This window comes from Populus alba, chromosome 15 (genome assembly GCF_005239225.2).
Source record: "Populus alba chromosome 15, ASM523922v2, whole genome shotgun sequence".
NCBI lineage: Eukaryota > Viridiplantae > Streptophyta > Magnoliopsida > Malpighiales > Salicaceae > Populus > Populus alba.
This window is the reverse complement of record NC_133298.1, coordinates 5,838,239-5,852,193: the sequence shown is the minus strand read 5'-3', so window position 1 is coordinate 5,852,193 and position 13,955 is coordinate 5,838,239. Positions and strand designations below refer to the sequence as shown.

Here is a 13,955-nt window from a genome sequence, read left to right as displayed (position 1 = left end):
CTTACAGGAAGAGTGTATATATGAACTCCCTCCCTCCCTCTCATAACTCTTTTGAATTCTTGTTTATGTCTGTGATGACTGTTGTGTGTGATTGAAATTATAATCTGTGTTTGTATGTGTAGTTTTGGTGACAGAGAGGTTCAAAAGGACATGGAGCTTTCTCCATACAAAATTGTGAACAGGGACGGAAAGCCTTACATAGAAGCCAAGATTGAGGACGAGGAGACCAGGGCTCTCAGTCCTGAGGAGATTAGTGGCCATGGTTCTTACAATGAAGAAGGAGACAGCCGAGGCATTCTTTTGAAAGAAAATCAAGGATGCTCTTGTAGCTGTTCCAGGTGAAGTAATCATGTTTTTCAATTCGAGGGAGATTTGATATGGGATTGATATATAGTATGGTTGAAGATTGGATTTAGTGATCTTTTTTTTAACCCTACAGCTTATTTTGTAGCTGTTCCAGGTGAAGTAATCATGTTAATATTGCCGGTTTGAACGTTGTGAGGAATATTATTAGTGAACCAAGAGCCGCTGCCATGGCCTGTGGCTTGGACAAGAAGGGTGGTGAAAGGAACATTCTTGTATTTGACATTGGTGGTGCACATCCGATGTCAGTATCTTGACCATTGATAATGGCGTTTCTGAAGTTCTTGCCACCAATGGAGATACTCATCTGGGTGGTGAGGTTTTCGATCAGAGAATCATGAGTAATTTATTAAGTTGATCAAGAAGAAGCATGAAAAGGACATCAGCAAGGATAACAGAGCTCTTGGAAAGCTTGGGAGAGAATGTGAGCACGTCAAGAGAGCTTTGAGCAGCTACCATTAAGCATGTGTGCAATCTTGTTTAGCAGTATAATTATACTTATTTTTTAAATAACTTTTCATATCAAAATACATGTTAATGATTTTTTTTATTTTTTTTAAATTATTTTTGAAATCAGCACATTAAAATAATTTGAAAACACTAAAACCATATTAATTTAAAATAAATAAAAAAATAAATAAATATTATTTTTAAAATACAGAAACAAACATACTAGCAATACAGATGATTAGAGAAAATTGTCTGAAAATGTCAAAGGTAAAACACACAATCCTTCACCAGCAAGAACCACGCTGACTTTGATTTAGAATAACCATTAAACATTATGATGAACAGAGACAGATTTTAAACGGATAAAACATTTTCTTTCTTTTTTATGGAAAATAACAAGGCAGTCAATTTTACAAAGAAAATATTCCTACCATTTCATGTCTTTGTGCCTTTATGGCGAGAAACCCAATCCGTTTTGCAATTCTGGGAAAATCACGAGCATATACAAAAAGGTTCCATCTGTGTGTGATACACAGAACTCGGCAGACATACGAGGAAAAAAAAAAACATGATGAGGTTTGCAACCGAACTATAAACCAATCATGTAATGGCAAAGAGGCATAGCATATCGCGTGCCATTTAACGACCCTCTAAACTCAACCTTCATGTTTTTTACATAAACGACGTGAAGGGAAGAGAGAAGAAAACATGAGGGGCCATGGCAGAGAACATGATGTCATCAGTAATTTGTTGCTAAGATGAACAAAGTTCAAAGGTTATATGTAGCCATATACATCTGCGGGGAATTTGTCAAGAAGACTTACTGGGACGAACCACGAAATAAACAGGCAGCAGGTCGGTCTATGCTGCGGAGCGTTGCAGGCAAGGCCAATCTGACTCGCAGAGATCATGAGCGGACTGCCCATCGTTGTCCTTCGCATCTGTATCTGCATTTTGCTTCACAAGATATTCAGCAATTGCTTCTCTCTCACAGACAGCAGCATAATGCAACGGGGTTTGGCCTTCATTATCCTGCCATTAAAAAAAATTGAACCATTAGCACTAATCAGAATAGCAACAAAACAAAAAGGAAAAAAGAAAGAAAGAATCTGCTTGGCAGCTCGCCATAAAACATAACGCAAATTTTAAAAACAAGTTTACAGAAACCGCCCAAAGAACCTATGGCACCAAATAACTTTTCTTTTCATTTTTTTTGTGCAGCGGGAGAGAAATCAGGGCGGACTCTGTCTCACATTAACCGCCTGAAAATGGGACCTAAAATCAACAAACACTAGAGAATGTGGGCAAGGAACAATCATTTTCAAGACCCCAATAAGGAATGCTCATTTCTATTCTTGAGATGGAAACTTCAGAAATTAAAGCAAAACATAAAGGGACATTTATGACATTAATTACTTCAAAACTACAAGTACTTTGATCTGAAAGATATTTAGAAAGTAATAGTACCAGAGAATTGAAGAGACTTCAAAAGAGATGCCTAAAACATCTATTTACCTTTGCATTTATGTCTGCATCCTTTCCAACAAGCGCCTCAGCAATATTAAGATGACCACGATCTACCGCCCAATGCAAAGGAGTCCGACCCTCACTATCTACAATAATCACAAATGTTTAGAAGGAGTTAATCATCTCTAAAGCCCCTAGGTTCACATGAAGGTCCACTGAGCTAAGAAACTGTCCAAATCCATGCTTTTGATGCACAAGTACAGCACAGGAAAGACAAGGAGAGACATAAAATATGGACGCAACCTGTTCATAATACTAAAAAATCAGCAGAAGCAAAATAAAACATTCTTTGTCTAGTCCTCCAATAAAAAGCATATATGACAAGTCAGAGCATCCTTCAGCATTGCAGATAGGTCTCAATAAGTTGGATTCCCAAAAGAGCTTGATGGATTTTCATAAGTGCAAGACATCTCATTGGTTTGGGGAAAAGAATAAGCAACACGCAAAACAGGGAAACAAGTAGAAAAGGATGCCAATGTGCATGTTCTAACACATGATATAGTTCCGAGTATTGTAAAGCATTGCCTAAGCTACTCAATTTGCATATGATTGCATCATTGCATGGCGCCTGGTATTGCTGATGCTCTGGCAAGTATAAGCTCAATAATGACTCATTAAATTGGACAAGCATGCTCGAAGGCTATATTCAGCAACAGCTCAATTTGCATATACAAGTAGCACCTAAGCAATCAAGGTGAAAACTTTAGGCATGGCACCAATATAATATCATTCAGTTATTTCAGTGTCAAAACACATGACTGGGGAAAAGAACAGACAATGGAGAAACAAACCTTTCAAGTTCACAGAAACACCACCATCAATGCATTTGATCAAATTATTCACTTCTCCTTCTCTGGCAAACGCATGAATGGCATCCATTTTCCTGAAAACCAGGAATATCAGACCATTAAGCTTGTTTTGGGCGGGCCTATGATTAACATTTAGAAAGATACCCTTGATGAGGGTACCAAAAACATGTTCACTAAATACCATCTACATATTTAACTTATTGTTGACATTATTCAAGCAGACATAGACTTCATCATTTGACACATTTAACACACCCCTTTTCTTTTATGCTCAAGTGATAGAAAACATTTTATTAACATTCCTATTCATTCAATGAAATCAAATAATACATTTTGCTTGCATATTATGGATAACAATAGTCATGAATGCACCAGGATTTTAGTATCAGAATCAATAAAATGAGATAATAAAAAAAAAATTGTGGATTCTAAATTTGCTTAGAAAAGAATTTTGACCCTGCCACATGGGAAAGGGAGACCTGGAAATGTCTTTCACCAGTTGCGTGGTTGTGGGAATATACTTCAGAGTTTATCCATTGCAAATTTTCAAGCACCGATCAAATAAAAAGCTCATTAAAATCAATCCCACGCAGGAAAAGTTCAACCCAGATCTAATAAATTTATGCAAATCCTCAAGCAGGTAGCTAATAAGTCAAGCATTGGCCAAATATGGCTCATTGTAACAAAATTACCTAGCTTTAAAATCATATTAACACGTGAACTAGAATTATAAATGAATTCCAATCCCAATGCTGAAAAACAGCATTTCTGTCAACCATTTCCTAAATTAGACATCAGGGGATTCAGAACAACTGGATGCAGCACTAAAGTGCTCCCACTCCACACTAAAGCGACGAATCCTGCACCTCACTTTCAGTAGCACCATCTATTAGAAATTTATAATTTCCTCGAAAACAGTCTCTCATCGCAATGTATGGTACCATTATAAACCAGAGTAGCTAACTAGGTGTGAATACAGTTGACAATGTGTACTTGAAACAAAAAATTTCTCAAGGAAACCTGATCAACATTTTACCAGATATTCCACCAAGACTCGCAAACAGGAAAAATGCCATGCCATGACATTAGAGCCAACGAAACATGAACTTTTCTATACTTTCTACATGCATGCTAGCATACAATCACATGAGGTCCTGAATACCACTCAGAAAGGAGCTATTTGAGTGATCATATGAAGACCTAAAGTCCGCAGATTAAGTAGGCCTTCCACATAGAAGTTAAAAAAACCTTACAACTCTGTTCCTGATTCCTCCTCATAGACGAAAGTGCTGAAAACCGGTCCCATTGGCCCTTTGCCATCCTTGCTCGGTCCAACGCCATCTCTGTCTTTGCTCTTGTATCATCATTACAAGTATAACATAACAAGGATAAGTCAAATGAAAGAAAGTGCATTAACAGGACAGGGCAAAGAAAAGGAAAAGGTTAAATAAGAAGACTAAACCTCACCATAGCTGAACCAGAAGCCCAGGTAGGGTACAGCTCTGTAATAATATCAATGTACTTCTGCATAGCATCTTCTGGTGGCATAGCACCCAATTTCTGCCATGCTTGCCTGGTATAAATCACCCAAAGATTCAAAATCAATCAGCCACCATACCTTCAGATAAAAAACACAATATTCACCCCCCATCAACTATGCTGTAGGAACTGACATACCCGATTAATAAACAAACAAACAATAACCAGAATCAACTAAAAATATCTTCCAAAGAACCACCAACACATAGCTATCCTTTCAAGTAAATATCTCGAGAGTGCTGCGCTATCATTAGTAAAACCTTGAAGCAAATCTACCTCATTTCAAATACTTGAATTTCACCTATTTTCATCACAAATTCCAGTCACACCCTACTAAATACACAAACAAACCCATCCATTATCCATCTAGTTTAAAATACCCATTTGAATCCCCTTAAAAAAACAAACACATAAATAAACAAGCCCGCATGCTTACCAAAATCCAACCCACCCACATTACAGGCAAATTACAAAAAAAAATAACTTCCTTTAGCTGTTTCTTACCTCTAGTATTAACTTAACCTCCTAATTTAACCACATTCAAACCCTAAATTACAATTCCGATTAATCCATCATCATTTCACCAACTTGTTACTTAAAAAAAAACCACAAAATGAAAACCCACTAAACATAATTCGAGAAATTACCATTTGGCACGGGCAGTCATTTTGAGAGCAGAAGGAGGCGCGCTAGTACAAGGACCTTCAGTAGCAATCTTATAATACCCATAAAGCTGCAACTGTAAATCACTCGATACCTTCAACGAAACCCGATCCGCCGCAGCTGCAGCCACAAATGCCGTAGCTGCACTAAACATTTCATCCAATTCCGTACTCTCAACACCTTCCCAATCATCATCATCATCATCACCACCACCACCACCACCGTCACTCCCTGATACGCTCTCGTTTCGCACACTGCCTTGTTCTGCAACCACCGAATCTACGTCACCATGAGAGTGCTGGTAATGATGGACTGCGGGGGCGGGGGCGGGGTCGTTCGATTGGGGTTTTGGGTTTCGGGTGATATGGAGATTGTCGTTTTGGAAAGAAACGACGATGGAAATGAGTTTGGCGAGGAGGTATGAGAAGAGAAGACCTATGAAGATTGATTGGAGAAGGTGTTGCCAGTCTGCCATTGAAATTAGAAGATAATTAAAAAACCCTAACCCTAGAATTGATCATCAATCAGCAGGTGAACAGAACATCCCCACGCACAGCTGTATGTATCTACGACATGCGAAACCTCAAACAACGTTGTGAGGGAACATGCGCGCGCAGCTGTAAAACAAGACAACGCAAAAACAAACACTCACGAATGCACAGCGCTGCCCATATCTTTCTTTCTTTTTTATCGAACTTTATTTTTTCTTGATTTTTTTCCTACAAGTTATCAAATTATTTTTTTTCTTCTTTATTTAAAAATTCCAAAAATAAATTAATCATTGCATGAAATATAATTTAAAGTTGTGATTAAAAAAAATCTAAATAATAATAATTAAAATAAACAAGAAAAAAAACAAGTAGTCTTTTTTTCATACATAAATTTTATTTTGTTATTTAAAGTTCATATTTACGCAATATTTGATTTATGTTATTTTTGGATTTTATGTTATAATATCTAATTTTAAATATTTTATAATTAATTTTTTAAAATAAATTTATTAAAATAATTATATCATAGTTTTCAAATAATATTAAATTTTTTATGATAATATTAATAATTACTTTTTAAAATATACAAGTGTTAAATTAGAGGGTTTGTTATGGGGCTTATTAATTTAACACGTGTGATTTCAATATATTACTATTTTTTAGATATTATTGACATCAAATTAGACAACCATTATTTATAACTTATTAGATTTTTTTGATAAAAAATCAGATAGCACAACGTATTAAATTGAAAAAATATTAATAGTAAAGGTAAAATTTAAAAATCTTGACAAACACTTGGGTGAAAGTGAAATGATGGGTTATACCTTTCTCTTCTTGATCCCACAATTTCAAAGAAAGTTGAAAAATCTTAAAAATTAAAAAATCAAATGGTTTAGGGTTGAATTTTAACTAAATCATGCCTAAATCAATTAAATTAACAGATCAACTCAAATTTTTAATTGAGCATAATGAGTTTTTTAAAAAAAAATTAACAAGTTAATCCAAATTTCTAACAGAGTCAAATAATTTTTTTTTCTTTGACCTATATTAAATTAAGACTCCAGATCAACCTAATATCAAATCGATATATGGAACTACTCGGATTTTGCAACAGTGCTTTAGGTTAATTCAAAAAATTATTGTCATGTTTTTGTTTCCCTTCTAATTTTTCCCGTAGCCAATGTGGTCAGAATTTAATCTAAGAGGTACAACCATCACCAACCTGATAAGTGGCCCGTTGGTAAGATCTTGGGATCAATAAGTTTTCTTTTTTTATGATTTCAGGTTCGAGTCACGTGCTTACTAATATGATGGCTACTAAAAGCTTATATGGTCGTTAATTTCAAAACTCGTGGGATTAGTCGAGGTACTCGTAAACTGGTTCTGATAAGTGGCCCATTGATAAGATCTTGGGATCAAGAAGTTTGCTCTTCTTATGATTTCATGTTCGAGCCATGTGCTTACTAATATGAAGGCTACTAGAAGCTTATATGGTCTTTAATTTCAGAGCTCGTGGGATTAGTCGAGGTACTCGCAAGCTGGTTCGAACATCCATATTAATAATAATAAAAAAAAACTATTAATTTTTTTCTTTTGCTTAATAATGAATCCATTATAGATGACAATTAACTAATATTTAATGACAACCAAAGGACAATGGCCAGATAATAATAATAATAATTAAAAGGGAAGTTATAAACATTGTTGGCTAGGACCCGGTTTACTATTCATTACGAGTTTTGCTTTTTCCAAAGAAATCACGTGTCTTTGTTCTTAGGATATTAATTTTATCTCTGCATATGGATACTATTACTAGTTATTAAATGATTGTTTAGAGATATAATTATATAATTTTTTAAAACACGATAAAATAATATAATTATTTTCAAAATAAAAAATTTATAACATGTCAAGTCTAATCTATCCTTTTATGATGCTTCCAGTCTAATTTTACGTATTTATAAAAAAGACTTCGATTTGTATTTACTTTTCAAACTTTTGACCCAGGTTATTATACTGGAAGCATCATAAAAGGATAAATTACGAGGCTCAATCTATAGAGAATAAAATGTCAAATGCTGAAATCATGAAAAAAAAAATTAATTACACAAAAAGATATAAAATAAAAAAGAATATCAATTAAAAGAATGAAGGTGAAAATAAAAAAAAATATTTTTTACAAAACTAGGGCAATAAATTGTTTTGATTGGATGGTTAAGTTGAAAAGAGATATAATTCTAACCTAAGGACAAAAAAAAAAAAACCAAATTAGAAAAAATAGTACACTATAAACTTGGATTGAAAGATAAAATTGAAAACATTAAAATGTTTACAAAAAGATCATAAAAGAAAATAAGGAATCAAAATATAAAGGATCAAATTGAAAAAACTTATACATGACAAATTAGAATTAAAGGATTAAATTAAAAACAAATAAAATTTTAACAAAAAGGCTTAGAAAAAAAATTTAAAAATAAAAAAAAATATTGAAGTTGAAATACAAACAAAAAAAAAAAACATGATAACGCATTCAACGACATAACAACAAAGCAGTTTGTTACTTGAAGGTGTGGTGTATGTTGCTTAAAAAGCGGGGGTATCTCTTAAGCTCCAACAAATTATTAGAATTAAATAATATTTAATTGATATTAAAAGATAAAAATATTCTTAATTAATCTAGTAATTAAAAAAATTAAAATAAAATAAAGAAAAATATCAAAAGGCCTCTGCATTCAAGGTTTAAGTTTATTGATTCCAAAAGTATACTCGTCAATTTACTTTACATTAATAAATAAAAAGATAGTTGTGCCCTTTTTTTGTTAGTGTTATAAATTTTTTTATTTTGGGAATAATTATATTATTTTATCGTGTTTTAAAAAATTATATAATTATATCTCTAAACAATCATTTAATAACTAGTAATAGTATCCATATGCAGAGATAAAAATATCCTAAGAACAAAGACACGTGATTTCTTTGGAAAAAGCAAAACTCGTAATGAATAGTAAACCGGGTCCTAGCCAACAATGTTTATAACTTCCCTTTTAATTATTATTATTATTATCTGGCCATTGTCCTTTGGTTGTCATTAAATATTAGTTAATTGTCATCTATAATGGATTCATTATTAAGCAAAAGAAAAAAATTAATAGTTTTTTTTTTATTATTATTAACGTGGATGTTCGAACCAGTTTGCGAGTACCTCGACTAATCTCACAAGCTCTGAAATTAACGATCATATAAGCCTCTAGTAGCCATCATATTAGTAAGCACATGGCTCGAACATGAAATCATAAGAGGAGCAAACTTCTTGATCCTAAGATCTTACCAACGGGCCACTTATCAGAACCAGCTTGTAAGTACCTTGACTAATTCCACGAGCTCTGAAATTAACGATCATATAAGCCTCTAATAGTCATCATATTAGTAAGCACATGGCTCGAACCTGAAATTATAAGAGGAGCAAACTTCTTGATTCTAACATCTTACCAACAGGCCATTTATCAGGTTGGTGATGGTTGTACCTCTAGATTAAACTCTGACTACATTAGCTAGGGGGAAAAATTAGGAGAGAAAACAAAAACATGACAATAATTTTTTGAATTAACCTAAAGCACTGATGCAAAACCCAAGTAGTTCCATATATTGATTTGATATTAGGTTGATATGGAGCCTTAAATTGATATAGGTGAAAAAAAAATTATTTGTTTACTATCGTTGCTATTTTTTTAATTCATAATTAAAATAAAACCAATTTATAAGAAAAAAAGTGGACTTGCGGTGTGCGTAGTCCCACTTCTAGGATTACCTATTAACTATATTATATAATAATATCCAATGGTAAAATATTACTTATAAACCATATTATATAATAATATAAAGAAAATCTTAATTAAATAATATTTAACAGGAAAAAGAATTACTTCTTCACGGGGAAAAGTTATAAAGAAGAAGAATATGCATTGCTTGGCAAGTGGGGAAAAATAACCCAACCCTATTTGGAGTACAATATTTGTAGACCTGTTGTCCTATCTATACGTATTGTATAAGCATTATAATGAGCGTTACAAAGCCAGTAGACGTAATGCCTAAGCGTATATTTCCTCCTCGTTCTTGTTCTATATATATCCCAATCAAGGTCACAGAAGTTAATCTTCAGAGCCAATCCTCTTCTTCATTGCAAATAATCCACTGCATGCACCGATGTCTTCAATACTTGCAGCCTGGAATGGAGAAGATATAGCAAATTCTTGTAAAAGAGTTTCTATAAAAAACAAAAGAGGTGTGAGTGGGTGTATTATCATGAGTGCAGAAAGAAAAGGGACATACTTGGATCCACAGTGGAAATCTCCCCAGTTTCGAAATCGCAATCGAAGCGATTCTTTCCCGTGCCTTGATAGCATGCATTCATGGCGAATGCTGCGTGTGCTCTCACCATGGGCAGGAAGCACTCACCAGCTTCTTGAATAGGTTTGCAGTACTGCATTTCCAGGCCACACAGATGATCCATGTTTCTCTGTAGAGCCTCCAGATCTGCTCCTGTTTTAGGAAGGCACCGCTTTTTTTCCTTTAGGCCCTCCTCATGAACCTGGACTCACCGGTGCAGTCACTTGGTACCAGGGAAGGATTCGTAAGAATGGATGATTTAGCCTGTCAAGAAAGAATTGCAAAACCGAACTTCGATCAAAATTTTACGTACACGGTGATCGGAGAGTTAATTGACATTAACTAATAACTAACAAAGCATGTTGTCACCGTGGTTAGAAATTATTAGAAGCCAGATTGTAAGGACTGAGATATATGTAGCATGGTGGAATTTGCTAGCAGCAGCTACCGTTGACCTTAGGATTCCAATATCGTACACTGGAGTCAAGTCCGACAGGAACAATCCGAAATTCCTCTCGCAGGTAGGCCCTGGCTTGAGATCTTCATTAAAAAGTCCGAAAATGTAAGTTTCGAATGTCCGGTTGGGCATGAGCGGGGTGCCAGCTCCAGATGTTACATGCTGCATCAGATTCCTGTTGTATTGAGCTGCACTTTCTGCATCAACACCAACTTGTGATGAATCTCCTAGTGATGGCCACCCGGTTTCGGATATGACAATCTCAATATCACTAAAACCAAGAAGTTTCATTGCTGAAAAGACAGCATCTAGTTGCGCATCTAGCATGTTTGTGTAAGAAAGGTTGGTGTTTTCATCAAACACGCCTGAACTAGTCCTAAACAGTGCATAATCGAGAGTTTCAGGAGAGGATCCAAAGAATGGATAAGGGTTAATCATGAATGGTGAATTGGTAGCTCTAAGGAAGCTAAGCAACGGTTTAAGAACATGTGTATCATATCCTTGTCGAAATTTCCCACCGGATGGCGGGCTTGAACTTGAGAGAATGCCTAAAGAGTGAGGGGTAGAGATTTTGATTCTACGGTCTAATGAAGCACCAACTAAAGCTGCATGGAGAGTTTGCATAGCAGGAACCAAGCTTGCTATTAACAATTTGTTTGCTGTTGATATTACTTCATTGCCTACCAAGATTCGGACAATGTTGGTGGTCCGCACATGAGGTTGGACATTGGACTTCAGCCATTCTTGTGCAAAACCTATGTTGGTAAGGTGAGGGATTTGATCATTTGTCACTGTGACTGTGACTGCAATGCCTGTGTGAGCAAAGGCTCGTAGCATTTCGGTGCTGGCATCAAAGAGCCTAACGCGGTTGACAATGGTGGATTCTAAAAGAAAATGGGCTACCTGTGCTGGTGGAGGCAGGTTGTTAGCCACCGTGCCGTAGTTTACTCCAATACTTCCTTCCACTGCTAACAAAATAGCAACATTGATATATAATAAGTCATCCATGAAATCCTAAGGTCGCCATACAAAGAGGAGGAAGATCAGGCATATTTATCCATACCTTGAATATAGAGAGTTGAGGCCGCAAGAAGTAAAATTGTGGTGACAGTTGAAGCAGAAAACGTAGCCATGGCTTTCTCCATGTTCGTGGTGAGGAGAGGTGAAGGTTGTGAATTGTACTGCATGGAGTATAGCCAAGCTCCATTGAAGAAGTAGACTTGAGATGCTTTTCTTTCTTCGTAGGGGAGGTTTTTGTGCTGTCTGGCTGCTTTTTGCCGGTGAGTGAGAGAACTTTTTAGCTGTTGTATCTGCCTGCTGCTTTAGATGGATCTTAGAATTTTAGCTTTGGCTTTTAATCTTATTCCATATCAGTTTCTGATTTGATCCAAACTAAAATTACTTATCAAATATAATATAGACGTAGTTGATTAGATAAAAATTGAGCTTCAATATTTTGATTTCAATTTATCTTGACTAAATCTTCATATCACAATAAAATTATTCAAATGTGATTAAAATTGTTTTTTAATATGATTTTTGTTTGGAAATAAATTAATATAATGTTTTTTTTTTTATTTTTAAATTTATTTATGATATTATTACATCAAAACGATCCAAAAATACTAAAAAATAATATAAAACTAAAAAGAATTTCAAGAATTAATTTTAAAAACACAGATGGAATGTAATGAGAAACAAGATCGATCTAGATAGCATGCTCCACAAATTTGAAAGGAATATATATATATATATATATATATAGCCCCCCTCCCCCCAATATAAATGGGTGCCCTCCAAATTGCTTTACTTGGACAGGCAGGTAAGAATATACCCTTAATTACTTACCAAAATGGAGAAGGTATATACTACAAGAACAGCATTCTTCTTCAAGCAACTGACTAGAAGGGAATATCTGTCAATTATAGATCTAAATAAAATAGACTAATTAATGGCCACCATTCTTAAGAGATTTCATCATTTTTTTTGTTAATATTAATTTCGCAACAAGATTAATTGAAGTGCTTGGATTATTTCGAATAAACTCACCTCCGGCCTATGAATTCCAACCTTTTGCCCTCAATTAATTAAAATCTTGGCTGTCATAAAAGATATGTTTCAAAATCTGAAGAAAAAATGATCTATGCTAGAATATTTTAATTAATTAAACATGAATTTTTTATTTGTATAAATCCAGAATATCTTATCAAATCAGCAGTTAGATCATAAGATTCAAATAATTCAATAAAAAAAATTATAAGTCCAATTAATTTTTCTTGTAAATTACATTTTTTTTCTTGTAAAATAATAAGATATAAATATAATTGACTCGAATTCGATTCCTGCATTCCCTAATATAATCAACACCTTAATTAATTCTTTATCTTGAGGATTAAGGGAAAAAAATCCCTAACAAATATTCATTGAGATAGATGTTGTTGTGCCCTAATGTTTGTTAATTAGTTTTTGTAATTGCAAATGCTCTCAACTTAATCTCAAACAAGGCATGTCAAGAATTGGTGAAACTTTATTATTCAAATTACAGGTTGCTTTATTATATCAGCTTCTTCAATTTTTTTTTTTTCAAGGTTTCATAAAACAACAACAAAAGAGACATTAGGGCTAATAAAAAAAATAATTAGTTATAACAAATTAATATAATTATATAAAAAATATATAATAAACACTACAAAACTAATACTAAATAATAAATAAAGGGCATATGTTCTTATTTTATTCTAATATTTTATTTGAAACGCTTCGTAATCTTCAACAAATTCCTTGGTTTATAAATTATTTGGAATATTTCGTGATTCGCACAACATAATTAATTAAAAAAACCATCCATTTAATTTCTTTCTTCATCATGAATCATTCTAAGCGTCGAGGACAAGTTATAATTAACTCATAAAATACTAATATAAACTTAATTAACCATACTAATTAATATTGAACACAATATATTAAGTTTTGGAATTACTGACTTTTCAAGTTATTGCTACCAAAGTGATACTTTATTTTATGTTGATTTTGCAAATTTGCTAGTCTACCATAACATTTCAAACATATATATTAGGTTATCAATAATCTAGCTGTTATAATCTTAAACAAAAACCTGAGCTTCTTTAAACAATCAAGGAATCAAATTTGATATCTTTCAAGTCCAAAGTTAAGCTTGAGTTTGATTGATCAAAGCTTGAACATGACTATATATACTGATCAAACGAAGAAATTAACTTTTTATTAGAATTAATTAAAGATATTATA

General features: G+C 33.7%; 2 protein-coding genes across 3 annotated transcripts; both read right to left on the bottom strand.

The window, feature by feature from the left end:
• Positions 1-1,371: 1,371 nt before the first annotated feature.
• LOC118057111 (acyl-CoA-binding domain-containing protein 2) lies at positions 1,372-6,036 on the bottom strand. The gene is made up of 6 exons (XM_035069581.2): positions 5,336-6,036; positions 4,617-4,722; positions 4,403-4,503; positions 3,132-3,223; positions 2,329-2,426; positions 1,372-1,845 (listed from the first exon to the last, which is right to left on the bottom strand). Exons 1-6 carry the CDS (start codon positions 5,824-5,826, stop codon positions 1,675-1,677), a joined length of 1,059 nt encoding a protein of 352 aa, XP_034925472.1. The 5' UTR covers positions 5,827-6,036; the 3' UTR covers positions 1,372-1,674.
• Positions 6,037-9,783: 3,747 nt separating this feature from the next.
• Positions 9,784-11,988, bottom strand: LOC118057110 (glucan endo-1,3-beta-glucosidase). Of its 2 annotated transcripts, XM_073404726.1 has the most exons (4): positions 11,752-11,988; positions 10,638-11,656; positions 10,175-10,424; positions 9,784-10,068 (listed from the first exon to the last, which is right to left on the bottom strand). In XM_073404726.1, exons 1-4 carry the CDS (start codon positions 11,873-11,875, stop codon positions 10,055-10,057), a joined length of 1,407 nt encoding a protein of 468 aa, XP_073260827.1. In that variant the 5' UTR covers positions 11,876-11,988; the 3' UTR covers positions 9,784-10,054. The 2 variants fall into 2 exon arrangements, with proteins under 2 accessions (XP_073260827.1, XP_034925470.1); XM_035069579.2 differs by lacking the exon at positions 9,784-10,068 and having other exon boundaries at positions 10,308-10,495; positions 10,601-11,656.
• Between the last annotated feature and the right edge of the window lie 1,967 nt (positions 11,989-13,955).

Excerpts from the sequence above, each read along its gene's own strand:
- LOC118057111 (XM_035069581.2), bottom strand. The coding sequence starts at position 5,826 with ATGGCAGACTGGCAACACCTTCTCCAATCAATCTTCATAGGTCTTCTC. Across the intron at positions 4,723-5,335 it reads ATGACTGCCCGTGCCAAATG|GCAAGCATGGCAGAAATTGG; the intron begins GTAATTTCTCGA and ends GATTTATACCAG. Across the intron at positions 3,224-4,402 it reads GAGGAATCAGGAACAGAGTT|GAAAATGGATGCCATTCATG; the intron begins GTAAGGTTTTTT and ends CCTGGTTTTCAG.
- LOC118057110 (XM_073404726.1), bottom strand. The coding sequence starts at position 11,875 with ATGCAGTACAATTCACAACCTTCACCTCTCCTCACCACGAACATGGAG. Across the intron at positions 11,657-11,751 it reads CTCAACTCTCTATATTCAAG|CAGTGGAAGGAAGTATTGGA; the intron begins GTATGGATAAAT and ends CTATTTTGTTAG. Across the intron at positions 10,425-10,637 it reads ACCATGCTACATATATCTCA|GAGGGCCTAAAGGAAAAAAA; the intron begins GTCCTTACAATC and ends CAGGTTCATGAG.